The sequence below is a fragment of the Squalius cephalus genome (genome assembly GCF_949319135.1).
Source record: "Squalius cephalus genome assembly, chromosome: 1".
NCBI lineage: Eukaryota > Metazoa > Chordata > Actinopteri > Cypriniformes > Leuciscidae > Squalius > Squalius cephalus.
Window position 1 is genome coordinate 48,957,059 of NC_137122.1, and position 27,851 is coordinate 48,984,909.

A 27,851-nucleotide genomic window follows, 5' to 3' on the forward strand; every position below is an offset into this window, starting at 1 on the left:
ACAATCGGACAGTTTAATACAAATCAAGTCCAGTTTAATGTTTTTGAACATTCAGAATAGCACTTAAAAGAATGATACAAGAACAATATGATATGGTAATAAGGAATTAAAGCAGATATAAAGCAGCACAAAGGTTAATTTTTAATAAAAAGTTAATATTTAAAAATAGCAATTGCATATAGTGAAATCATAATCTAGCTCAGCATTGTTTCTGTAACTAGTAAAGCAATAGGCCTATATCAACTACAGTAACTGCCTCTCTTGTAAAATAATATCTCTCTATCAATAAAGTTTTTTTTGTTGAAAGAAATCATCAATAATTCATAATATATTGCACTTAAACATTCTGCATATCAGGAATTACTTTTTATCAGTTTTATCAAGACATTAGTTTAACAAAATACCTGCTTTACAGTACAATGACCAAGGAACAACTCCGCACCAAGTTGTTTAAATACATTTAAGCAGAATTAAGACACATTGTTAAAGCACTTTTCTCCTAAACAACACTTTTATTAATATATCAAGTCAGCCAAATAAGACGCTCACAGTCCTAATTAAACTTTACATTTAATATATCTTATCTAACTGCACTTATTAATGTTTACAAATCCACTGCAAAAAGTTTGGTGGCAATTCTTGCACCAACTTTTGGCTCGTCCATTTACAAGAGGCAAAAACATCCCGGTGTTTGAGTACCAAGAACAATCAAACAGTCCATCCTGTAAATAACATCCTAGAGCAAATGTTTTTAAGCCATTTATGATCTTTCCCTGCACTATTTGCTCTACAACAGAAACTTTCCTGTCCGATCTGTGCCCGAGAGTTCACCTGTACAACTCACCAGGACTCATCATATTGTTACTGTACACGTGTCCTTGAATTACCGTAAGGCTATCACTAAATCAGACTGGACAGGTATAGGAGTGTATGTAAGTGAGCGTTTATGTACTGTAAGTCTGTGTGCCTCATGTTGGGTGGTTTCGTCACCAGGCTACAGGAGAGGCTGTGCGAGGGCTCCTGGGGCTGCGCGGAGGGTTTTCTGTGGTCTGGATATCACTCAAAGCCCTCTAAAAACAACAACAAACATATTGAAATACACATATAATACCGAAAAAATATAAACTCCTCATCCAGACTCATGGTACATAAGAAATATCATAAAATCTAATCATTTTCACTATTAAGTCAAGACACTGCAGGCAAAAAGATTTTGTAAAGCATTGGTCAATTTTGAGATTTTGGGCTATTTGGCTTTTCATAAAGTGTTGTTTCAGACTAGTGGAAATAAAACATTCAAAATACACTTTTAAGTGTTAATTTTTATTGCACTTTATTTGCATGTGTAGATTTTAATTAAAGTACATATATTTTATCTCCAGAGCTGTGCCAGAAATTTCTATTTCAGAGCACTTAATGTACATTGTAGATACACCAAACTTTACTGTTTTATTCCTATCTATATTCTGAAGGTTTTTACAGAGGGGTCTGTTCATACGTCATTTACCTGATTTTATGCAACATTTTTTTTTTATTATTAAATTTTTCCCCCATTGAGTGTATTTTCTAATTTATGATAGTTACCCAAAAAGCCCACCGTAAAAAAAACCTTTAACTCTATGTCGAATTTTTGGGGAAATTTAGTGTTTATTTAAATAGATGATGCCTCATTTTTGCAATTCTTAATCTCAGCCAACCGGTGAAGTACGGTGATATCTCTTAACAACATTTTTATGCGATTCATCTTGGGTATCTTTAATAAATATCAGTTGTTAATATATTTGTCAATGAAATTCATGCTTTTCTTTATTGTGAATATTGCAACTTATAATTCTTTGGTTTTTGACCCGTGCATCAATGACATTCTTTGTGTTAGTCTTGTAACAGACATTGTTAATGTTTGGTAAAACATTAGCGAGTAGAGCATGTCTAAAAACAGCTCTCGAGTGAGCTCTGATGAGGGAAGGATGAGTGACCTATTTTTCCACCTGTCTGTGCTAAAAGCCTCAATGCATTTCTTTGCTAGCATTCACCTCATTTACTAGATTGACATGCAAATTGAAAGATAAATATCCATCAGGTTGTCTAATACAAAGCTTACCTCAAATTTGGCAATGAACTCAGCGAAGATACCAAAGAAACTCTCAGTGGCGGTGGTCTTTCCATCCTCCCCGAAGAATGAAGCGACTTTGCAGAACTCTTCCATCGCCAGCTGCTGCAGAGACTCCAGAGACTGCACTGCAGGGTGACTGTTTTCCAGAAATCCCTACATGCAAGTAGTTAAGGTGGTTTGTGATGAATTTGGCAAATATCAAGCATATTTCATGGTTTAAATGTTCATATAATCTTGCCCTGCTTGGTATCTGACCTGGATCTGCTTGGAAAAGTTTAATACAAAGTGTCACTATTCCATTTTTGCAACTATAAGACATTCTAAAAGTGCATTCTCTATGCAGAAACATCTACTGATGCTACTAGACACATCTTCAGTGATGTTCCTGGAGTCATTGGGTGTTTTAATACCATACACCCTCATCCAGGCGACCCAGCTGTGGCTGATCAGACACCAGCTTGTGTCCAGTTGGCAAATCTAGCTACCCTGCCCCCATGGATCTCCTCTCTTGAGCCATAGCCATCTTGAGGCTTTCTCTGCCGCTTCAGTGATATTGCGGATGGCTCTTCTCCTCCTCACTCCTTCAATGCCTAACAGACTGAAGGCTCTGGACAGGGATTGGGGTCCAAAGCCCCTGCATCCTACCTCTATTGGGAGACACCTTGCTCTCCATTCGGCTTGTCGACACTCGCTGACCAGTCCCTCGTACTTGGCAAGCTTCCTCTCAAAGGCCTCTTCCAGGCGGTCTTCCCAAGGGACTGTAAACTCCAACAGAACCACTTGGTTGGTGGACTCAGACAAGAGAACGACAAACTTGAGTTGCCGCTCCAATTCCACCAACAGCTGCGAGTCCCACGCAGTGGCCAGGACGCCTGCAGATGTTTTTGCAGTTGGTCTTGGCTGCTCTCCAGCTCTGACAAAGAGGGGCGGGAGCGCTTGGCCTACTTGACTCCTGTAGCAATAGCTTCAGCGATGGCCTTCAACACCTGGTCATGCCTCCACCTGTACCTTCCCTTTCCCAGTGCCTTTGAGCAGCAACTCATAATGTGCTCTAGGGTTCCACGCTTGGAGCACAGTGGGCATGCTGGTGACTCCACCTTGCCCCATATGTGAAGGTTTGATGGGCTGGAAAGCACATCGTATTCTGCCTGGATGAGAAACTTGATCCGCTGTGGCTCTGCCTTCCACAGCTACGCCAATTTCACCTTCCTCTCGATCGCGTTCTCCCATCGTGTCCAGGCACCCTGTTGCAACATTCCTACTGTCCTGCAGGTTCTCTCCTCCTCAACCACTGCTCTCACCTCCTCCTGGACTAGGCAGCGCTTTTCCTTCCCTTTGGTGGTGTCCATGTGGGGAGTTGAAAAGGAACCCAGTCCAGCCCTGCTTCTTGTTACCATCCCCACCAGCCTTTTGTGATGTAATCTTGCCACTGCTTGTCGAACAGCCTCCTCAGCCTTCTACTTCCGACCAGTCCTCACTTCAATTCCAGCCGTTGCCACCTTTGGATCACTTGAGTCTCTGTAAAGCAACACTTCCCTAGCTCTCGTTACCTTGAACTCCTCTTCCAAAGACTTTGGTGGAAACCTAGAGTTTCCACATGTCAGAGAGAAAACATGTTGCATCTAATAGATGCTGCAACTGTATTAATGGTAAATTTGTTCAAATGAATGATTTTATTTTTAATTTACATCAAAGTTGCATGTACAATACCATTAAATACCATAGTATTGTACAATTTACATTAAAATTTATAACAATTCTATATACATTCACCTTCATAAATTTAATAATAACACACCCAATGCACATTATCATCATTTTGTGAATGTGGTATAAAAATCTAGCTAAATTCTAGTTGGTACATCATTATCTCCGACCAAAGTTTTATTTGAACGCAGCTGACGTCATAATTATGACTTCCCAATTGGTAAAAATGAACTTCCCATGTGGACTTGAATGCACCATAAGATCATATCTAGCCATTTTAGATATTTTGATGGAGGATACGCTCATAACAACAGCAAATCGATCCTCAGCGGCGGCTGGCATCTGCTGGCAGGCTAACCGAATGTCCTGGATTGTGGCATGTAGGTCGTCAAAGTCAGAGGTGATGTTTCTCTGATTCACTGTGGAGAACAAATCAATGGCAAATATTAAAGAGATCTGCAGCACCCTCTATGGAAACCAACATTAAATGGGAATGATGATCCATATCTTAGACATAACTTGATGAGGAGCACCATGGATTTTGTAATCAGTGTTTGAATGAGTCTTTAGCCTTCATCCATGAAACATCACTAAAAAACCGAATGAATTCGGACTGCATAAGAGAAACGTCCTGAGGAACTGGACTCAAGTAGATGTTCACCTTTGGCTGCTTGTGGCACCGTCATAAGCTCCTTCCTAAAGTCCAGAACCTCGGGAAAGTGCTGGCACAATGATTTCACCAGGATATGAAGAAATGTTGACTTTCCATCCACTGTTTTGGTGGTACTGAGCTTCAAGCAGAAAAATGGAGAATTGTAGTTATATAAATGTTAAAAATGAATGCTTTAAATAAACTTTTACGAACAAAACCTAATGATGAACCTCATGAATTCATCTGCAAAAGATGCATATACAGCGACAAGGCTTACTTCAGTGAGAAAATTGATCTTAAATCCAGTCGTTTTATTGGTCTTTGGTTGGCCGTTATTCAGATAATTCCCCATAGCCAGCACAAACTGGAAAAAAACAAACAAATAAGTTAATCTACATGTCATGATAAGAAGGTCATTTTTATCCAACAGTATTCAGTGTGTATTATGAACAGCCTGCCTTAAGACCATGTCAACAGTCTTTTATCTGTGAATGATTTTCTTTGTTTGATTGCGTGACCATGCATGTATGATCATGCATGCCTGGGGAGAAACTAAATGACAGAAGGAATTATACCTCCAGAATCTTGGCCAGTTTTTTGCTATTCTTGAGCTCCATTGAAGCTTGGAAAATACAGTCGTAGGCCCCTCTCATCTCCTCTGTTTTCTCTTGCAATGTAGTCTTAAAATGCAGGCTTTTCAAGCGGGTCTTATACTCGGGCACCGAAAGCATCTGAATATATACAAAAGTACAAATTGTTAAAATTATACACGCACCAATAAAATATAATAAAACATATACTTTAACATATAATCATAGTATCTGGCGCAACAAAAAAATCGTAATGATAAATATCCTGCTAAAACAAAATAATCATCATTTATTTATCAAACTCTATCACTACACCTCTTATTCATCATGTACCTGTAGGACAAACTGATCAGGCTCGCTGAGTTTGCTTGGGTCATCACTGTACTGCTCGTACTGTCTGACCTCATCATCATCTGGGGCATACAGGAGCAGTTGTTTAATATGTGGGGACTCCAAGCGTTCGCTTGACATCGTCATCAGCACCTGGTGTAGCTCGCCTGGCGACAGCTTCAGATGGGCAATCAAGATTGCTATAAAAATGATAGAAGAGACGATAAAGTGTGCAAGGACCATGTGCTTGCATGCTAATGGCTAAAAGCTAAGATGCTCATCGTCTAACAGTTGGGATGGTAAGCGAAAAGAGCATGCTGTTATCAAGTCTAATTTAAAACCAAATATACTGTGACGAAGCAAGACAAAAAAGGACACGGTCATATATAAGTATATACTTGACTGGGAAGCACACATGAACATCATCTAAACAGCCCGAAAAAGGAAAACAAGAAAAATTCCTTGACTTCAATCATTGATTGTTACTCACAAGCATTGTAGGCTTTCTTACGGGACAGAATCTCCACCACATCTTTCTTCTTGAAAGTCTCCACCTGAGGTGAGAACTCTGGAAGAGAGACTGAGACATGAATTGTATCGTGAGTGAAAAGAACTTATGACGGTAAACACTGATTCAATTGATAAAAAAGAATAGTCATGTCCTATAGTGCCTTCAAGTCCTCTCGGACTCTGAAATTGGTTGGAAATGATAGGAAAACATAGTTTTGTCACACAACCCTGCCTCCTCATAGACTGGAGAAGAGCTTTCTGGCAAGCTTTGCTACCATTCTTCATCCACAGTAAACAAAAAAATAATTTGTACAGCCAACATTTACAATTAAAACTTAATTATGAACAATCCCATTTCACACTGCAAGGCGGAAAGTCTGGGCGTGAAGACATTTACCACTGGCACCACAACATTGTGTTGGTGTTCATCTTTCTGACATAACTTGAGATGCTCAAAAGATTAAAGGAATAATTTCCCCTGCATATTTCTTTATTGGGTTTTATATAAAATTAAAAAAATTAAAAACAAATAAAAAGCCACTTTCCCATTGGCGGGCCGAGAATTCCAAGCCGAAAATGGTTGGTAATCCTGCTGTGCCGAACCAAGCTCAAGTGGAAATACAACTGGAACCGTTCCTTACCGTTCTAAGAACCATCGGCTCACCGGTGGAAAAGCGACTAAATGTTTTATGGATTTATATTAAAGGTCAATGACAAACAGCTCACTGGCCCAGAAGTTCAATTTTCCATCATATAAGACCTTAGAATCTCCCTCTGTCTTTTTGTCTTCCACATGATGTGCTATAAAGAGATTTTCTCAAGGTCTCTCAAGGTGAGAGTCCCCCCTCCCCATTTTTTTCTTGCAACCCTTCAGTTCGAGCTAGATTCATGATATGTGCAAGCTATTGTTGTCTCAGTCAAGGAGGACTGTAACTCCTTAAAAGCTGCCGTAGGCATCTTAGTGTCCTCTTTTACTATGGCTCTTGTTGTCTGAACACTCGGTTTTCAAGGACAGCCAGTTCTGGGCAGAATCACAGGTGTTCCTCATTTTCTAACTTTAAATGATGGACTTTACTGTACTTTTAAGTATTAAAAGGCACAGAAATATTCCATTATCTTTGTTCATTGAAAATGGGTTCAGTACACTCTACAAACAACAAATGTTGCCTACTACCTATTCACCGCACTGTATCTTTCTCTTTTAAAGCAATTGGTGATTGCTGGTCAGAAGCTGGTCAGCAGCTTGTTTGCATCAGCCTGGAAATGAGTAATACATATAACTTTTCTCAAACTTTACTCACCAGGGCTCTTTTGTGTTCCAAAATGAAGCTCCAAGTCTAGGTATTTCACCATGTCACTCAGCTTGTCATAATCAGAGTCTTCTTCCAGCTGCAGTGAGAAAACACATCTGTCCTTACACACTTCATTCTAATGGAATAAGACAAACACATGACAATGGACCTCATGAAATATTCCCCATTACTACAGACCTCAATATATGTCTCAAATGGTATACTACTTCCTTTCAAGGTCTCCTCCAAATATTAGAGATTTGTCAGTTGTGAGTGGTTTATGCTCTTTTTCCGGTTTGAAACCGCAAATATAATAAACAACCACTTGAATCAGATATCCTTAAAGCTTACCAGAACTGCTACCAGAACTGATGTAGAACATTGTCTAAATTTATTGAGTCAAGAGTAAATGCTGTAAATCTCTAATAACAGCTATTTGAGACATAAGCAATTCTTAACCACACAAACACTCAGCTTTTCAGGCTGGTTTCAAGGCAAACTACTTTACCTGTCCCCAAATGGTTCCCTCAGAATTTTCCACCTGTTCCCAGCGTAGCCTCTTTACACTCATATGACTGGAATCCGATTTTTGCGGTGAGGCCTTTGGTAGAGGAGGAGGCACGCAAGGTGGGGGTAAAGGTGGTGGAGGAGGTGGCTCCACAATGGACCCTTCAGTGCAGTGGTGAGTTTGAGATTGGGGTGTACTTGGTCGTTGTGTTTGGGACTGGGCTTCATGGTGGCTATGATGGTGGTGGTGATGACGATATTCGTGATACATGGGTTGAGGGCTCTGTCTGGCCTGTGCAATGGGGGGAATCTGAGGGGTTGAGCGATGCTGTTGCTGTTGCTGAATCTGTTGTTGCTGCTGAACTTGCTGCTGCTGAATTTGCTGTTGCTGAAGCTGTTGCTGCTGCTGAAGCTGTTGTTGCTGTTGAATCTGCTGCTGCTGTTGAATCTGCTGCTGCTGTTGAATCTGCTGCTGTTGTTGAATTTGCTGCTGCTGTTGAATTTGCTGCTGCTGTTGAATCTGCTGCTGCATCTGTTGCTGCTGAAGCTGCTGTGGCTGTTGCGGCTGTTGTGAAGGATGAGGTTGGAAGGTTGACAGAATCTGTTGGTTCTGGTGAGTTTGGTGGGGCTGGTGGATCTGGTGGTACTGAGGAGCCGACTGGATGGGCTGAACCTGGTGTATGTGTTCGATCTGGTGAATGTGGCGGCTTGGCGGAGGAGGCTGGGTGGGTGGGTAGGCTTGATGACCTTGATTCATCTGTTGGAGGTACTGTTGCTGAGTCTGCTGAGATGGTTGAATAGCTTGAGAAACGGCTTGAGCCATGTGTGCTCTGTGCATTTGTCTATCGGCCCTTTCCAATCTCTCAATTCGCTCCAAATTCTCCAAGCGTTCCATGCGCTGGATGTGCTCCAATCGGTCAAGTCTATCCATAGAGCTTGAGAGGTGGGCCTGATGACTCTGATGCATCTGATAAGCATGTTGTATTTGTTGATCTGAATGCAAGGGTTGGGGCTGCATCTCATAGATATGTCTATCCGAGCGTTCTTTTCTTTCAATCCTATCAAGCCTATCCATAGAACTAGAGAGTTGAGTCTGAACAGTCTGGTGTGAGTGACGGTTTTGATGCACTTTGATAGACTGAGATTGGCGACTTGGTTTATTTTGATACATTGGATGCATCTGGTGATCCTGTTCCATCTGGTGGTGTTGATGAACCTGGTGAGCTGGATTAACCTGATGGTGCGTCTCGTACATTGCATGACTGGGGATGGATGACTGGTTTATTTCTGGAGAAAGCATAGGGGGCAGAGATTGGTGCATCTGCTGCTGAAATTGCTGAGGGTGGCCAGCTGTTGGTTGAACTGGAAGTGAGTGGTGCTCCTGAAGGACTTGGTGCTGAGTCATCTGCTCATCACGTGTGGGCAACACCTTGTGAATGGACTGTCGTTTTGGAGGCGGGTTAGCCCTTGGCGGAGGCGGAGGAGGTGGTCCAGGGTGGCGACGGATGGTCAACTGTCGAGGTGTGTGGTCAGGGGTGAATCTAGCAGGTGTAGGCTGGTCGTTGAATTGGACAGGGGGAGGGGGAGGAGGAGTCAGAGGGTGTGGAGGAATGTGCTCAGAGCTGGAGGAGTAGGTGAGAGAGCTGGCATCATCGCTGCTACTATGCACTTCGCTTGGGCTGCTTAACTCTGGAGGCATGTATGGACCCTCTTCCTCCTCTTCTTCCTCCTCCTCCTCTTCCTCTTCCTCTACCTCCTCTTCCTCATCCTGGAAAGTCATCTGGACAACATCCTGGTTTTATTTTTGAAGCAAAACATACAAATGGCATTTAAGATTAGCCACTGTACTTGTCAAGCCAATGAAGTATTGTCACAACAATAAAAAGCAAATATCAAAGCAATTAACCATTCTAATATACAAACCTCTTCATAGTCATTCTCTGGTGACAGGAAGTCATCCACAGATAACTGCTGTCCAAGCTGTTCACTCAGAGCCTCCATGAACAGATCTGTGTCTGGGGTACGGGGTGGACGTGAGAAGGTATAGCGCTTTTTGCGAATGGGTGGACTAGGAGGGTAGTCGGGAGGAGAGGGTGGAGAGAGAGGTGGGCTGTCTAAACTGATGTAGGGGTTGGACTCAGCACTTGTTTGAGAGGGAAGACCTGGAGGGTAACAGGGGCACTGAGGACTGAGGGGAGGCTCCTGCATCCAAGAGTCAGGCTGTGGAGGAGGTGGAGGTGGCGGAGGAGGAGGCACAGACTGCGCTGATGCAGATTTGCGGCTACCTGAGAGATGAAGATGAAAAACCAATGGTTAGGAAGATAAAATGTCTCTGACATTAGACTCAGCCTCAAATGAAATGTCCACCTATTACACAGAGAAATGACAAGGACATTCTAGAAAATCAGAAGCTACAATGCACAATGTACCTGAAGTGGCCCGAACAGATGGAGAGGAAGAGTGTGCCCTGACAGACTGTGAGGAAGCGTGCGGGAAGACATCCACGCTAACCAGAGAGTCAGGAGCAGGAGGAGCTCGAGTCTTCAGGGATTTGGATCTCTTCCCGGCATAGACATTCTCCAGCTCGGCATACACAGCTGACAGCTAGACAGAGCACAGGGACTGGGTTTTTAATATAAAGACAGTGCATTTGTGTAATTTCTCAACTGTTTCAGTGTTTGCAAACCTGTACAAATCAAAGAAGAGCACTCACATTAGTCAGATTGTTGGGTGTCTCTGGTAAGGATGTTCCATCCCCTGATTGTCTCTCTCCAGGAGTTAGTCTCATAGGCGCCATTTCCACTGGCTCAGTGCAAATTCCTTATGACGAAAGAAAATAGCCCATCAACTATTTTGGTTTGCTAAGAAAGCTGATGAGAAATGAGCTCCAGGTTTCTACAATAATGTCTACAGTGCTGTTTTCATGATCTGTAATGCTAATTTCACTATATATATATACATTTGAAATATACATCAAATATACATTTGAACTCATGCCAGACCTCCAGGTCCTAGGGGGTCAGTGGAAAAATTATAGAGAATTTTGTTAAATGTGTTTCTTTAGGGCTGTCAAAGGTAAACGACATGTTTAACAGCAATTTTTCAAACATACTTACCAATTTTCTTTTGTAAAGGTTAGACGGAAATCATGAGATTAAACCACTATTTTGACTATAGACAGTCCTAGTTTTTAACAGTAAGATAAATCATATTTGAGGGGCATTGGCATACAAAAGATTTTGAAAACCACTGTCCTATGCTATATGATGCAGTGTAATACAACATAGTGTTTGAAGACAGCCTACCCATGCCCAGGTGAGTGCCGATAACCAGATCATCTGAGCTGCGTCCCCTCACACTGCTCCTGTAGGTGGTTCCTGTCACCTTCATAGAGCTGCTGCGACGGTGAGGCTCATGGGCTGGAGGTTCGGGATCTGCTGTTGGCACCATCAATAATAAGTACATGCAAGCATACATGCATACATACAAATATTCTGTACAGACAGAAGAGGAATGACCAGAAAGTAGTGCTCACGTGTAACTTTATAGCCAAGGAAGCGGGAGATCTTGTTCTGGCAGTGTTCCTGCTCCTCATAGGTCAGCAACTGGTAAACGAACTGCCAGATCACCTGTTTTGCTGGAGTATCCAACACAGGGAAGACGTCCACAATCAAAGTGTCTACATTTCTGATGGCACGGAAGAAAAAGTGAATCAAATCAGGTTTCACACAAATGTTCTTAGAGAAGCCACGTAACATTTCCATCTGAGAATACACTTTCTTTCACTTAATATTATGGGCATGTCCTTCACCTGTGCTGGAAGAAGGCCTCCAGGGCCTTGCAAATGGTGTATCTCTCCTGAAGCGTGAGAAGGTGCTCGAGCTGCTGGCTGAAGGTGCGGCCTTGTACGCGGATACTGGGAGGCAGGATCTCAGCGACCCACTGCAGGGAGCTGAGCACGGGAGCACGGGAGCGGGGGGAAATCTCCACCTGCTCTGGTTCAGCCATGGTGAAGGCTGGCGGGCCATCTTCAACCACCAGACTTGGCATTGCCCCACTCCCCTGCAGCATAGACACCACCTTCTCATGTGAACAGCTCCTGAGAAAATGAACAAATACACGACACACCTACAGTGTTATCTTACAGGATTATAAACATGCAAAGAAGATTCAATGTGATCACAAAGGGTATTTATATATTAGTGGAACTTGACCAGATCTATTCTAACCAATAACCAATGTATCAAAGAGAACTGAATCATCAAGTACTGCGATGATACAGTGTTGTGCATTGCTGCCATGGCACTGCTAGGTGGATGCTAAGGAGTTCTGATTGTTAGTTATTGTGCTCCTATGGGGTTGGTAGGATGTTCTGGGTGTCACTAGGGGGTTGTAATTGGATACTAACTGGTCAAAAGTCCCCACCCACCCCATATTCTGGTCTCTATGGGACTATTTTGCCTTTAAATCCACCAAGTCTGATGGCTTTGAGAAGTACCAGCACACCTATTTGAGTATATAAATTTATTTTCACAATGATGTAGAAAGTTTAATACTTATGTTTAGGGGTTTGTTCAAATCTCTAACCCAGCCTATGCATAAAAATAATAGTGATGCTTGCTTTAAACTCTATTGCAGTTCCACATTAGGATAAAAGCAATCTATTCCGATGCAACCCAACCACAAGCCTCACCTCATGTCCAACCCATTGAGAAACAGGATGCGATCTCCAGGTTTGAGACCCGCCTTCTCAGCAGGGCTGCCTGGAGAAGGAATGGCAACAGACCAAGCAGAAAGTAACTACTGACAGCAGATCATGTGTGCTCCAACTGAGATTAAGCTGTGCTCAAGATGCCCTTTGAAATGACGTGAGATCTATAAGTCAACACACTGCAGCTTGGGTGTTTGTCACATCCTGCCCAAGAATGGATGCCTCTTTTTGGCTTTTGAGTGCTGGTTGTGGGAAAAGTGTGAATCTAAAAGGATTTGTGCTAGATGAAAACAGAGCTCTACCACCTGTGCCCCTCTGAATCAGCCTATGGAGAGTCTGCTGTTGTGTCTTCTCGTTTCTCTCTCTCTCGTCTCCTGCTGTTCTTGCACACTGCCAGCTTTTGCAGCCTAACTTTTTAATGGCCGCCATGAGTCAGAAATGACAGAACTTCGGCATTCATGTCATCTGCTTCAGTAATATGTCTAATAATTGACTCCCCTTCACTTGTTTCATGTCCAATTTTTTTTTTTTTATATTTCTAAAATAGACTTGTTTTGTTGTAGGATGTCAACTGCAATAAATGCATCACAAGACACAAGCTCTTCCCTTATGAAGACGAAAGTTCAACGTTTGAAAATACTACTCTGTGAATCATTTTGAAGAGCAACAATAATATTGCTGTCATACAACAAATGTAAAAAGGAAGCTTTTTTTTTCATTTATAAAATCCAAGTTGTTTACATTTACATTTATTCATTTAGCAGACACTTTTATCCAAAGCGACTTACAAATGAAAACAATAGAAGCAGTTAAACTAACAATAGGACAACAATATTCAAGTGCTATGACCCTTCCCAGTTTAATCTAACGCAGTAAGTGTACTTTTTAATTTTTTTTATAAAGATATATAACAGTGAAACCTATAAATATTAAGGTTTAATCAAATGTTTTAACATTGGCACAAGACACTTTACTTATAACCATAACCATTTTTGTTAATTTCATACCTGGTATTACAGAGTCAATCCAGACTGGAGCATGGCCACGCAGAGTAAACCCGAAACTCTGGTTCCCTTTGTACACGCGTACTGTCCTAATGAAACACAATGGAGAAAAGAAATAGAAAATATCTTTAAAAAACAAGATGTCTAAGTAGAATATCTTGATTATTTATAAAATGGAAGCTGACTTGTTTATTAAAATAATATGAATTTTATATTTCTGGAAAATATTATATAGATACTACACACACGTTTACACAGTGTATATATACCGTAAACACCGTGTGTGTGTGTGTGTGTGTGTGTGTGTGTGTGTGTGTGTGTGTGTGTGTGTGTGTGTGTGTGTGTGTGTGTGTGTGTGTGTATATATTGTGTTTGTTCAGTCTTGAGCCACACAGAGAAAGCAAATGAACACGATACATTTTGCTCATGGGCCACATATATTATTCTGATTGTTGTTTTCTTTTAAGGTAGTGCTATTAATAGATAATGTCAGATAATCTCTTTGAATTTCTTCTACTACAGTCATATACTCAGATTACTGCTGCATATAAAGAGCTCTTCTTCAACAGACTTAATTTGCTTTCCCTGTGTGGCTCAAGGAATCTCCATTATGCATATGCTGTCATTATGTAAATACGTAGCTAGCAATTCTCCAGTGAAACCACACATTCAGTCTTACCCACGTTATTAAAAAGAAACTACACCTGCATTCCCGGCGACATTTCATTAAGTGTGTATTGTACTAGTGACTGACAGGATTTCACATCCTCCCACCTTTTCCTATTTATGTATCAGACACAAAATTAAGAGATAATTAATTCACACTTGCGAAATACACTCGTGTAGTAAAGTTTAAAGCATAATATTGGGGATGAATCTTAGTGATGTGTCATATTTACTCTCTCACACATACGCAGGTGTCAAATAATATGACTAAAAATAACATGAATTATAAGAGTGAAATATTGCAGTGACATAAAATCTCCAGCATTTACAGGCTACAACAGTTATGAAAATCCAACAAGAAGGGTCTATCTATCTATCTATCTATCTATCTATCTATCTATCTATCTATCTATCTATCTATCTATCTATCTATCTATCTATCCTTTCATCCATCCATCAATCCATCATCCATCTATCTATCTGTCCATCCATCCATCCATCCATCCATCCATCCATCCATCCATCCTTTTATCTATCCATCCTTTCATCTATCCATCTATCCATCCATCCATCCATGCTTCCATCACTCAGCATTATATTTACATGAACCTAATAATGTAACACATGACAACTGTTTTCTAACAAAAACAAATAAAAAATAAAACAAATATAGCAAAATAAAATAAAAGCATAAAAAAATCAAATGAAAGCATAAATAAAACTCATAAATAAAAATAATAAGAATAATTAAAATTAAAAAGCATAAAAGTAAAACAATTGTTAAAGGAAATCTAACTGATTTATTGGAATATGAAACATTCCAAAATACAAAAGCAAATGCCAATTGAAATTTCTACCACACCAACAATAAACCACAGGAGAAAAAGAAAAGTGTGTAATTCTTCTGAGAGTGACACTGACCTGCGGGTAGAGAAGGAGCTGGAATGGCCTGCGATGAGAGAGGTGGTCTTGCGGAGGCCGCGGGCAGGAGGCATGACCACATCCTCAGTTGAGGTCCGGGGCACAGAACTGGCTCTAGTGGACACAGACAGCAGTCGATCGGGGTGGTCTTCGCTCCGGCTGCGCCGTAGGCGGTTGTTCCTGTGCTCGCTGAAGCTTCGGCCCCTCAACCGACTGATCAAACTCTGAGAGACCATCTCATCAAAGCGCTGCCTGTGCTTCTTAGGGATGAAGATCCTGACAAACATGACACACACACAACAGACGGAGTCACAGAGGAGAAACTGTTCAGGCGTGTGAACACTTCCATGCCTACTGAGACAGACACTGGATAGAAGACAAACAGGCAAAGATGGAGGAGGAGGGACAGCTATGAGAAAGAGTCTGCTATAATTACACCAGATTATGGAGATGTTTGTGACCTGCTATGAAAAAAAAAAAAGAGGGCTCATGTGATCCAATGAAGCGTTTTTTTTGTTTTTGTTTTTTTTACTCTCCTGTGAAGAGGCGCAGGTAAAAATATCCTGTTTGATCAACTTCAAAAGCTAAGCAGGTAAGCATGTGACTTCTGAAAGATGTCTGATGGGTATTTTGAAGTTCTGGGAGGATAAATAATTAAAGTGAAAAAGAAAGTGCTTTTTATCCCTCTGTGATACAAGCCGTCTCTGAATTTTTAATTCTCACCATCCTTTAAAACCAAGTCCAAAGTTATAAACATTCTCATTAGCTTCTACCAACCCTAGATACACAAAAATAAAGCTGTGCCTTGATATATAAATATGCTTGGGTCATATTTTTCATCTCAAAAGAAATAAAACATGAATGATTTAGCCTATACAGAAAATTAAGCCTATACTAGGGCTATTAACATTTTTGCATTGTTTTTATTTTGCAATCTCATTATTCTCAATGATTATTGTCATTTCATTCTCATTTTTGTAATAACCATTATTATCAGTAATAATCATTTTAATCAGTAATTTAATTTACTTTCTGCAATATATCATTTCTCTTTTTATCATTTATTAATTGAATTATTCCTCATTTGGATGAAAAATATGATCCGTTAATATAGCAATTGTGAGTGTGACTTAATTATAACAATTAAACCACAAAAACTACATATTTTGCGTGCTGCCTGTCAACATGTCATCAGCAATATATACATCTTGCTGATGAGTGGGTTTTGTGGGTTCCAGTGTGGGTTATTTATATTTATATATATATATATATATATATATATATATATATATATATATATATATATATATATATATATATATATATATATATATATATATATATATATATATATATATATATATATATATATATATATATATATATATATATACTGATTCTGTGGTGAAGTAAATTCTATATTAGTACTCAATTTAAGCTTTTAGAAATTAATGTGTAAATATCAACGTTATAGAATTAAGTAAAACTTTCTGATACTGGTGTTCCCATCATGCACTGAGGAATCATTAATAAGATTGCAATTTTCACTGTTTTACAGCTGTATCTAGGATGTTTTATCATTGCTTTTGTTGTTAGGTTTAGTTACTTGCTATTGTTTGCACTGACATTTGGAGTTCATTTTCTACTCAAAATGACACATTCATACTCAAAAATTATCCATTGAATGTTACCGTTATTGTGTATTGTGTACCAAGTATTGAGATCTCAGTATTTGAATGGGTACAACAATACTTATGTAGTCATGTTGACTACAAGACAATGCGTTATTTACATACACTTTAAAAGCATGGCTTAATTCAGTGTTATATTGTTTGAGAATTTGTACTTTACACAGAATATTGAAAAGTAAACTTTAACTAAGTAGATTTTACTCAACAAACTTTAACTGGCCAAATTAAAGTTACTTATTTTCTTTGTTAATTTAATTTACTTAAAAAATATGCGTGCAAAAACTTGCGAAAGGAAAATTTAGTACATTTTTCTAATTGTTTTTTTTTTTTCAGTGCACTAAATGTGCATTACCCACTGGACTATTTTGACTATTTTGAGAAAGCCGAAGATATCGCATAAAACTGAACGAACCCATGCATCATCAAGGTCACCATCACAACTCACAGCCCCAGAACCAGCTTCAGTCTGGGTTAATCCTCCAGATGCACTCATCTCAAACACTGCTTCAAAACTTGTTTAGCTGCAGGACACAGATTCTACTTTGGGCAATAAGTGGAGAAACAACACAATACCAAAACTGTGTACAGTGAAAAAGTAAACATAAGGTCCTTAAAATAAAATAAAAATTCTGTAGTAATTTCTGTATTTCTGTCTGTTTCTGTAGTACTTTGAGTTGGTTTGTCCCTGTCGTTGTTCATTGTTTCGAGTTGTTATCCTGTTATTTGGTTTACTTTGCACTGTTTCTAGATTTACCTTGTTTCTTGCCTGTGCTTGCCCTGTCTATACAGTCCTCAGTTTGTTCAGTTCTTTGTCTTGTGTTGCGTCCCAGGCTTTGCCTACAGGAGATACACTTTACTTCAGTACATTGAATATGCATTGTGGATGACTGGATCTCCCCTTACAGTTGAGGAGCCTAAGGAGGACGGCCACTCCACACACGCCATGCTCATCCCAGCCACGACAGTCCATTGTTACTCCCACCCAGACTCCCTTTGCCGCCTCCTCTATCCAAGCAGGCCAGTCCTTCCTCTGCTGGCTCCTATATTGATGCTGCCTTGCAACTTGGATCCGCTTCGAGTCTTCCAGTCTCCAGCTCTGCCTTTGCAAGTGGATCTCCTTGGCTTTACCTTGGCCCGTCGACCATTTGGCTCCACCTTGGCTTCTCGTCCCCTTTGCTCCACCTGGAACCGTTGTCCTTACCGCTCCAACGAGCTACCTTGTTCCTCCGGCTCCGATTGGTCAGTCGTCGCTCTGCCTCCACCACGGATTTCACCTGCGCTTCGTCTCTCCACCCCTTCGGCTCCGTCTCAGTCCTCCAAGACCAAAGCTCCACCTCGGCCGCTCATCGCTGCAGTTCCGGCTTGGCCTCCAGTGTCGTCTCGTGTCATCATCTCCTCTGCTACGCCTGGGTCTCCAGATCTCCTGGCTCCATCACTGGTGGTTGTACCGCGGACTCCACCATGACTACTCCTAGCATCGCCCCCACCGAGGGCCTTCGTCTTGGTTATTCTCTGGGTTTCCACCTGTCTCCTCCTGCTTGTATCTCCTCACTGGCCCCTTTAGCCATCATCGCCTCCCTGGCTTCTCTTCCGTCATGGGTTGTCCCCTCTTCCCAAGCCCTGCCCACCATCCTCTGCTGGACTTTTGTTTTGGTTACAGCGTGAAAACGCGCCTTCCCGGGGATATTTAATGTCAGGGATAATGTTTAGTTTGTCTGTGTTTCTGTAGTACTTTGAGTTGGTTTGTCTCTGTCGTTGTTCATTGTTATCCAGTAAGTTGATCTGCACTGTTTCTAGATCAGTTTCCTTTGTCTGTGTTTATTAGTTACCATGTTTTTTGATTTCCTGGCAGTGTAAATAACAAGTGATTTTAATAATAACAATAATGTACAGACCTCAACAATAAAGGATATTAGAAGAATTTTGTCTTCTGTAAAAGTTGATAAGCCTGTTTATTTATTTATTTGATTAGCAGCATTTTATTACTTGCATTTAGCATAATTTGTAGCGTCATCTGATCAGAACAGATCTGCAACCTGTATTTGTAAAAACTGAATCGTTCCTTGTACTGTATCTAAATCACAATAGTACTGAGGTGAAGATTAGATTATAAACTGCAATTGCCACAATTGTAACTGCAATTGTACATATATATATAATAACCTCATATACATGAATGTTTTCACTCTTTACATTATCCCTGTTTGTATAAAGTTGTTGTATTCCATATACAACATATGTTGTTCTTCTAGCCTCTGAAGACCTCAGAGACCAGCAATTGTGAGACATTACGTTCCAAGCAAAAACAAAACTACTTAAAACTAATATTTTTTAAGATTCATGTGTCATTCATTCACACTTACTGTACCCAAGTACAATTGTGCAACAGACCTCTCTTCAGTGTATTCGTTCTTAAAAGTTTTCCCAAAAACTCTTAATGAAACTTAAATCCACATTTCTCTCAAAGTTAACTTTTATTTAGTTCAAGATGCCCTCAATTAGAAGGAGGTCACACTAAATCTAAAATTAACCCCGAGTCAGAGAGGGGAGGGAACGCAGATCAAGGACACACTTTTCAAAATGAATGAAGGTGGGAATGAAGAACGTATTAAAGAGTCTCAATTATAAAAGACATCTATTAACACATGTGAACTCTAAACCCATTTCAAACTGTTTTAATTCCTCTTTGTATAGTTATAATCGACAAAGCATGCCATGCACTTTACAAACTGATGAACATCCCCTTAAGAAGTCCTCAATCACATAAAATGATGGAAAATGCATTATTAAAGAAAGCAAGCTCAAAGCTTTAATCTTTTTTTTCTACTTGCTCTCTAGATCTATGATCTAATAATGCTTGAAATGGCGTAATTGATTAAAGAGTAATAATTTCTCTAGAAAATGAATCAAACCCCAACTTCTGAAACTAGTTTCTCTGAGCATGAGAAGGTTCTCCTTACCGAAAACGTCTGAGTCCCATCTCTCCTTCACATTACGTCTCAAAGAAACAATGAGATGTTCTTGATCTCAGTGCAGGATTCTTCATAGAGCTGAAATAATCATTCACTGAATAAAACAGGATAGTTGGAAAAGCCATTATGTCCAGTAGCCAGATGAGGAGATGCTTATTAGCGCCAACTTGAGGAGCGATGACGTTGCATGTATGAAGAAGGAAACTTCAGTTCACGTCATCATCGAGTCAGCTTTGGCAAGATCGCCTACAATGCCATGCTGGGTTGCCTTAGGGAGTTTAACGTTAGAAAGGAGTCTACATCCAGAACTGTAGACCAGATGCCTTCAACTGCAGACGAGAGGCAAAGTTGCAGCTGCTTCAAAGGTGAAGAGAGAGAATAGAATAAAAGAGTGCAGCAAGAACAGAGAGAGAGAGAGAGAGAGAGAGAGAGAGAGAGAGAGAGAGAGAGAGAGAGAGAGAGAGAGAGAGAGAGAGAGAGAGAGAGAGAGAGAGAGAGAGAGAGAGAGAGAGAGAGAGAGAGAGAGAGAGAGAGAATAGATACTCTGTCCCACTGGATATCTAAGGCAGGTCATCATGTAGGAGAGAGTTATTCAATCCGATCCACATAATGCATGAGTTAAGATCCTTGAAGCATCCAGGTTCACAAGGACAAAAGTAGAAAACTCTTGAGTTTGCACAACCGACACCAACCAGATAAAAAGTCGTAGTTGAATGCAAAACATGAAGCCACAAAGAACTGATTCTTTTAACAATTAAGGTAAGGTCCCAAAATCTAGTTAGCCGGATCTTTGTACCTCAGCTGTAGTTTAAATCAAGAAAGTTATGTGGATTTTGTTCAAACTTCTGGTGCGTCACGGACCTAAGAGAGATTTATTACAAGAAGTAGGCTGCATAAAAATAGGGAGGTTCCATGGGGAGAACTGGGCAAATTTTTGCAGGGACAAAGCGCAGCACACAAACTGGTCAGTGCTCGAGTCCACTGAAGGACAGTGAAAATGCAGTGATATCAATGAGGAAAATGAGCTAAAAATGTCATGCTTTCAGTAGTGTCTGAACTATCTTTTCACTCAATTGAAAGTCAAATGTGATCAATATTTAAAACAAACACCAACAAGAGTATTCTAATACCAAAACATCTCATAAAGACATGCAGCAATATCCTATAAAAGAGTAACTTCACTCGGAACAATGGAAAATGACAGCAAACTGAAGCTTGTGCAAATACAAAAATGTTTCTTACTTGCTAAAAAAGGCTTTCATGGTTCCTGATAATACAAGGATAGGCTTATCAAGAGTTTAATCAGAACAAGCTGACGAGAAGTGTGAATCCAGGTATCTGGAGCATGCTGTCCTTCTTCATAATTCACTCTTCATGAAGGTAAGAGCACTCCAAAAGAGTTCCCATTTCTGAGAGTTTAAACTTAAATCATAACATCTTTATATGATAAATACTTGATGAAACAGTATTTTATCTGGTAAACCTCACAGGGATAATTCCTCACTGGTAGCCAGAGGCGGTTGCTGTTAAAACTGCTCCGTTAGTGAAACTGAAAACCTTTCAGCTGTGAGACGAGTCAAATTCTCCTGACAAAAACCCTCATCAGCGAGTTATTACCACAACAGAACCGACAAACAGAGAAAGAGACATTTCTTAGAGAGCATATTTATTTTCACAAAATATAATATTGAATCTAATTATAATAAATAAATTATAACAAACGTCTCTATAATATAAAATAATTAATAATAAATCTAATAAATTAATTATGTAAAAATTAGGGAGGCACCGACTATTGGCTAAATATTGGTATCGGCTGATAAAAGCAATTATTGTCACTATTGGCCATAGGCTAATTGTTTAAAAACAGCCGATGATCAGGGCCGATTATATCCTGTCAATCAAAAGGGTTGGAAAAACATGTCAGACTGCAAAATGTCTCTTGTGTTGTATTAAGGGGTTTCGAAATTAACATGGCAATGATGCATTGATGCTTAACAGCGCCATTAAAGCAGGATCTGTTCGAATCTATGAATCACCGTAGTTCAAGCCAGGGTTGCCAGGTCCGCAGTTTTTCACTTAAACCAAACATTATTTGTAGCGCACTTCCTATCCAATAATCGCAAAGAGCTTTGACGCTCTTAAATGTGACGTGACAGATCGCTGTAGCGCCTCAGTTCAAGCGGCAGCGCAGAGCACGAGTCTTTACTTCAATACACTTCAATACAATAGCATGAAAAAACTTGCATGAACATCAGAAGGTATGTTGAAAGATACAGAACAACTTACCAATGTAGTCGCTCAATCAGTATTTCAATTGCGGAAAAAGGTATTTATCGATGTTATAGAAGAGTTATATTATGTTATGTGTACTGTAAAGCACTTTGATTAAACTCATGTTATTTTTAATTGTACTCTATAAATAATAGAGAAAAGTTGAGAACCGCAGAAAGACGTCAATAAAACAGCTTGTGCACAGTGTTACTTAACTTTGCATTTAGCCCATGTTAAAGCTTATCTACTGTTAATTATATATGTATGATTGAATAAATTTGTCATGAAGATAAGTGTTTATGAAATCTACCTTATGTGCAGCTGAGTTGTCTACAAATATTTCAGTTTTTATTTGAGTGTAATTATTATACCTGAAAATAAATAGCAGTTAAATATAATAGTTTGGGCTCTGTTGCAAATGTTAACCTCTAATATTATAGTGTACCAACTGAGAGGGTTCCCTGTATAGATTAAAGCATTAATTGGGAGATTTTTTTTTTTTCCTTAAGAAACATAAAGTATTGGTATCAGCAGATATTTTGAAAAATCTGCTATCTGTATCGGCGGAGACAGTCTTGACGCATCTCTAATTAAAATCAAATAATAATCTGTGATCTAATTGTTCATGATGATAAAAATGTTAAGGAATGATGAAATACATCATCTATGATCAAAGGTTTTATATATAAAAATATGCAAAGAATTTTTTGCATTAAGCCATAAGCATGTTGAAACAAACTAAAGAGTCAGATAAAGCTAAACTTAGATAGCTGACGTTTTAGGGCTTATGCGCAACTTAACTTCCTTAACTTCAGTAAAACAGATCGCATCGCTTCTAGTTCAGGTCTTTTCTATGTGTTCTGTGAAAAAATTATCTGTTTTACTCAAGATAACTTATTAATAAAAAGGAGCGAGCAAAGATGAGCGTAATCAATGTCCCTCGCATGTGCAGATTGCTATCTAAAGTTTTTTTCTTTCTTTTTTTCTTCTTCACACTAATGTTTAGATATTTAGATAAAATGCCGATAGCAAAGTGAACTAGGTAGGTTAGCTGATATCGATATCGGCGTCAGTTCAACACTTTCTCTGACAAGCGGATCCGATGAGACCAGTGTTCCGGTTTGTCACCCCACAAAGAGTTTTTAAATAAGGAATGGAGAGAATAACCAGCCGTCCATAATGACACCATGGCAAATTTTACATGAATGTTACATAAAGCTGCTCTCTCACTATTTCACTGTACAACAAATTGTTCTGAAATATTTCAATCCACTTTGAAAGAATTATTGCACCTTTTAACTCATGGATCAGATCAGGTCAGATGACTCAGAAATCACCAGAAATGTCAAAATACACAAAACTGAAGCATAAAACTAACAGGGAGACTCTGAAGCTGAGCATCAGAGGAGAGTGTTATTAAGGAGGTATCTTTTGTATGAGGACGTGGCAAAAAAACAGAAGATGCAAAGAAATACAACACCATCAATGGCTTTGATTGAAATACAACAAATAGCTTTCTTAACCACGGCTGCTTATGTGAAAGTGGATTGATCCAAGTTTCCAAGTGCTATAAAGATGGTGTTACTCTCATTTTAATGAAAATTCTGAGAGAAATGATCTCTAATGAATGATTGTTATCCTAATCAGCACCTCCTCTATTGTTAGATAAGAAAAGACATTATGAGACATTAAACTTTGAAAATCCAAGAGGAACTAGAAGAGGCAGTACTACATTCAGTTAACAATTTCTTAGCACCATTCATTTCCACTACAGGCAGGACAATTCAGATTCACAATATAAAACACAAGCATCCAGTTCATGGCTGTCCTGATTGTCTTAAGGCAAGCTCACATTACACAACTTTGGCTGGATTCTGCGGTTACAGAATGATTTCCAAAGTTTGCAACAAAACCCACCCGATGGCGGCCAAATCGGCGCTCTCTGCAGTCACCGATGTTTGTTAAGTATGAGTTGGTCAGCAACGCGATCTGTGCCCGTCTCGAGACACTGCGATATGTTCAAATCTTGTAGTATGTGCAATGCAAGACAAGGTGGAACTAATTCAGCCAATAAAATAAAATTCAGCATTGTCTACAATCCAAACACAAAGAGGTAACTTATAATGTAATGAGTTGGAATTGGTAAAAAAAGAAAAAAGGAGGCGGGTCATATAACAGGGTTCATTAAAAAGCTCATTGGTACCTGATGCTGTCAATCAGCTGCTGATGCTCCTCGGTGAGCAGTATTTCTGGAAGTGTGGACGCCAGCCCTTCAACATCCCTCTCATTTGCATACTGCTTCAGCAAATCAAACAGCCTCTCTTTCACCTCAGGCTCCTCCCCTAAAATCTCCTCAACCTATAAAAATTCAAAACAGACAATTTTACACACACTTACTTTTTATACTGGGGTTTGAAACGCTGTTGAAAATATAACTAACTTTTGGGGGTTGGAGTTACAGTTGAACCATTTTTATATGCCTTCAGGACTGACCTTCTTGTTGAACTCCAGAGCTTTGTGCTTGCGGTCATGCCTCACGATGTCTCCGCTCTGATAGGTCTCCTTCATGCTGCTGCTGGTGCGCTTCTGCCAGCGGTTAATACGGAGCACGCCGAGACGCAGCGTACGTCCCTGAGAGGCCTTGATCATGGCCGCCGCCGTCTCGTGCTGTTTCACTGGAATCCCATTCACCTCCATCACATAGTCCCCTGCTCGCAGTCCACTCCGGCCCGCTGGAGAGTTGGGCATGCAGTTCTCCACCAGCAGGGGACTGTCTCCCACTATGGTGAAGCCAAAACGACCATCAGGCCCTGGGGCAATGTCCAGCTGTGGTGGTTAGTTTTTGCAAGGGAAAAAGAAGAGAGATCTGAATTCTCTTTTAGACAACAAGGTTACCTTTATTCTATCTATCTATCTATCTATCTATCTATCTATCTATCTATCTATCTATCTATCTATCTATCTATCTATCTATCTATCTATCTATCTATCTATCTATCTATCTATCTATCTATCTATCCGTCTGTCTGTCCGTCCATCCGTTAATCCATCTATCCATCTGTCTGTCTGTCTATCCATCCATCCGTCCATTCATCTATGTCTAATATCTCTGTCTGTCTGTCCACCCATCCATCTATCCATCCATCCATCCGTCCGTCCGTCCGTCCGTCCGTCCGTCTGTCTGTCTATCTATCTATCTATCTATCTATCTATCTATCTATCTATCTATCTGTCAGTTGTTCTATCTATCTATCTATCTATCTATCTATCTATCTATCTATCTATCTATCTATCTATCTATCTATCTATCAGTTGTTCTATCTATCTATCTATCTATCTATCTATCTGTCAGTTGTTCTATCTATCTATCTGTCAGTTGTTCTATCTATCTATCTATCTATCTATCTATCTATCTATCTATCTATCTATCTATCTGTCTGTCTGTCTGTCTGTCTGTCCGTCCATCCATCTATCTGTCTGTCTATCCATCCATCCATCCATTCATCTATGTCTAATATCTGTCTGTCTGTCCATTCATTAATCCATCCATCCATCCAATATCTGTCTGTCTGTCCACCCATCCATCCATCCATCGTCCGTCTGTCTGTCTATCTATCTGTCTCTATCCGTCCGTCTGTCTGTCTATCTATCTGTCTGTCTGTCTGTCTGTCCGTCCATCCGTTTATCTATCTATCCACCCATCCATCTGTCTGTCCATCCATCCATCCATCCATCCATCCATCCATCCATCCATCCATCTCTCTGTCTGTCTGTATGTACATCTATCCATCCATCCATTTAGTTATTAACAGTAAAATATAACATCAATAAAAAACAAACTGACCTGTTCAATTCTAGACACGACTCCGATGCTGGGCGGCACAGTCTTGAGGGTCTGAGCCAGAGCGACGAGAGCTTTGGTGCTGAGAGAGGAGACGTTCTGCCCATCGATCTCCAGAACCTGGTCACCTGGCTGCAGCCCGGCCATGTAAGCGCTGCTGCCCTCCACCACAGAGAGGATGTAACTGGGTCCATCTCCACCCAGCTTAAAGCCAAACTCCTCTGGCCAACCCTGGTTATTTGCTGGAAGGCCCAGTTCTGGGAAAAAAGTCAATAAATTATGTATATGAACAGAAATAGAATAATGAGCCCCTGAACAAAGGGGGGAGGGGGGGGGGGGGTCAATATCAAAAGTAGGAATCAGTGTGTGGTGTGTCCACCAGCTGCTTTAAGTCCTACAGTGCATCTCATCCTCATAGACCATAAAAGATCTGCCAGTTCTTGTTTTGAGATGTTACACTCTTCAACCAAGACATCTGCAAGTTCTCATATTCATGGATCAGCTGTCCTTTCTCTCTCCCTGTAACACCGTCTCACTGTCTTACATTATGAACATTGCAGTTTATTGCTCTGTTCACATCTGCAGCAGGACCATGGCATATTCAGAGACACTGACAGGTGATCACATGGCAGATGATCAGAGACCCTGGGCATCTTTCTTCAGAGTCAGTAGAAAGGTCTCTTTAGTGTCCTACATTGAAACTGAGTCTTCCGCCTGTTAACTGTTAGTGTCTGATGGACTGGTCCACTGGGGCATGAGCAATAATTGTTTTTGCTTCATTGTACAAGCATGTAAAACATAATTTACCCTTTCAAATAAAGAGATGTAAAGCTCAAAATTACCTTCAAAATACAGTATCTTGAAATACTATCTTGAGGGACATAAACACACACATACAAAATACTCAACAATATATCTAAAGTAAAATCTAAAAATATAGAATTCTAAATTTAGAATATTTAAAATATTCATACCAAAACCCATCCATCCATCCATCCAGATTTAAGTAAATGAAAAAAATAAAATGTTGGAAGACAGTCAAAATCCACACATCTATTGAAATCAGATCTATCTGATTTGTGTGACCTAATAACAGATGAAAAAAAAAAGAAAGAAGGTCAAGAAATTACTTTACGCACCAATATTCAGTGGGAATTCTCTCAGCACGTTAGGGTTTGGGTCTGTGGAAGTGAAGAAACACATTAAATTGTGTATGTATGTATGAATGTATGTATGTGTATGCATTATATACATATTATATAAGGTAAAATGGCATAAGTATTATCTACACTCTGCAGAGATTTTTTTTTTACTATATATTTATATATAAATATACATAATATAGTATATATAGTGCATCTAAACTATTTAATAAAACATCTATAATACAAGAATTTTTTTCTCAGGTAATGACTCAAAGGCATATGACTATGCAGTCACCGCCTTACAGAGCTCCATGTTTTGCTTTAGGAACTTACAGAAATCTTTGGAGGCACTGCGGGATCCCGATCGGCTTTGGCGAAGAGAGAAACGGCCCTTCTGGCTCTTCAAAAATCTTCTCATCATGGCTTCTGGGTCTTCTGAATGGTATTGAAGTCAAGCTCAACGAGGTCACCTCAGGTCAGGTCATAACCCTCCTCAACAAGTCACTGCTCCATTTTGTACCAAAAAAGCCTTCAGTGAAGGAACTGATCCAGCAGGTTTAGCCTCCATCGATGAAGAAATCAGTCCAGTGTAGATCAAGAGAGCGCTGTCAAGCTCTCTGCAGCCGTGGCTCTACATCTCCACTAAGTTGGTCCAGTCCTAACTCTCATGCAGAGCACCGAGCAGAAATCTGGGACAAGCTAGCTGGGTCTTTTAATGATTCTTTTGCAAGAAAAAGGTACAGTGAAGCCCCATTTTTCTATAAATACCTCCCTCTCCCTCTCTCTCTCTCTGTGTGATGCTGGTGGTTTGGGCCCTCTCTCAGGGCTGAGGACTGACCCAGAAACTGCCTGTCAGAGCAGCAAAGGATGGCGCTCCGATTAGAGATCCTCAGAGATGCTGTGGTACAGTTAGATATAGTCTGGT

At 40.0% G+C, this 27,851-nt stretch overlaps 1 protein-coding gene across 5 annotated transcripts; it reads right to left on the reverse strand.

Moving 5' to 3' along the window:
- grid2ipa (glutamate receptor, ionotropic, delta 2 (Grid2) interacting protein, a) lies at window positions 1-27,609 on the reverse strand. Of its 5 annotated transcripts, none has more exons than XM_079886404.1 (24): window positions 27,260-27,609; window positions 26,921-26,962; window positions 25,785-26,038; window positions 24,434-24,766; window positions 24,144-24,298; window positions 15,004-15,279; window positions 13,420-13,505; window positions 12,395-12,464; window positions 11,513-11,800; window positions 11,237-11,388; window positions 11,007-11,138; window positions 10,415-10,521; window positions 10,131-10,305; window positions 9,625-9,986; window positions 7,703-9,493; window positions 7,204-7,330; window positions 5,883-5,972; window positions 5,396-5,592; window positions 5,048-5,203; window positions 4,750-4,836; window positions 4,482-4,611; window positions 4,121-4,239; window positions 2,102-2,266; window positions 1-1,070 (listed from the first exon to the last, which is right to left on the reverse strand). In XM_079886404.1, exons 1-24 carry the CDS (start codon window positions 27,345-27,347, stop codon window positions 987-989), a joined length of 5,466 nt encoding a protein of 1,821 aa, XP_079742530.1. In that variant the 5' UTR covers window positions 27,348-27,609; the 3' UTR covers window positions 1-986. The 5 variants fall into 5 exon arrangements, with proteins under 5 accessions (XP_079742530.1, XP_079742534.1, XP_079742531.1 ...); XM_079886408.1 differs by having other exon boundaries at window positions 7,204-7,291; window positions 11,007-11,135; window positions 27,260-27,608; XM_079886405.1 differs by having other exon boundaries at window positions 11,007-11,135; window positions 27,260-27,608.
- Between the last annotated feature and the right edge of the window lie 242 nt (window positions 27,610-27,851).

Coding starts and splice junctions, on each gene's coding strand:
- grid2ipa (XM_079886404.1), bottom strand. CDS start 27,347: ATGATGAGAAGATTTTTGAAGAGCCAGAAGGGCCGTTTCTCTCTTCGC. Junction 26,963..27,259: donor CAGTGCCTCCAAAGATTTCT/GTAAGTTCCTAA, acceptor TCACTTCCACAG/ACCCAAACCCTAACGTGCTG. Junction 13,506..15,003: donor AGCTCCTTCTCTACCCGCAG/GTCAGTGTCACT, acceptor GTGTTTCATTAG/GACAGTACGCGTGTACAAAG.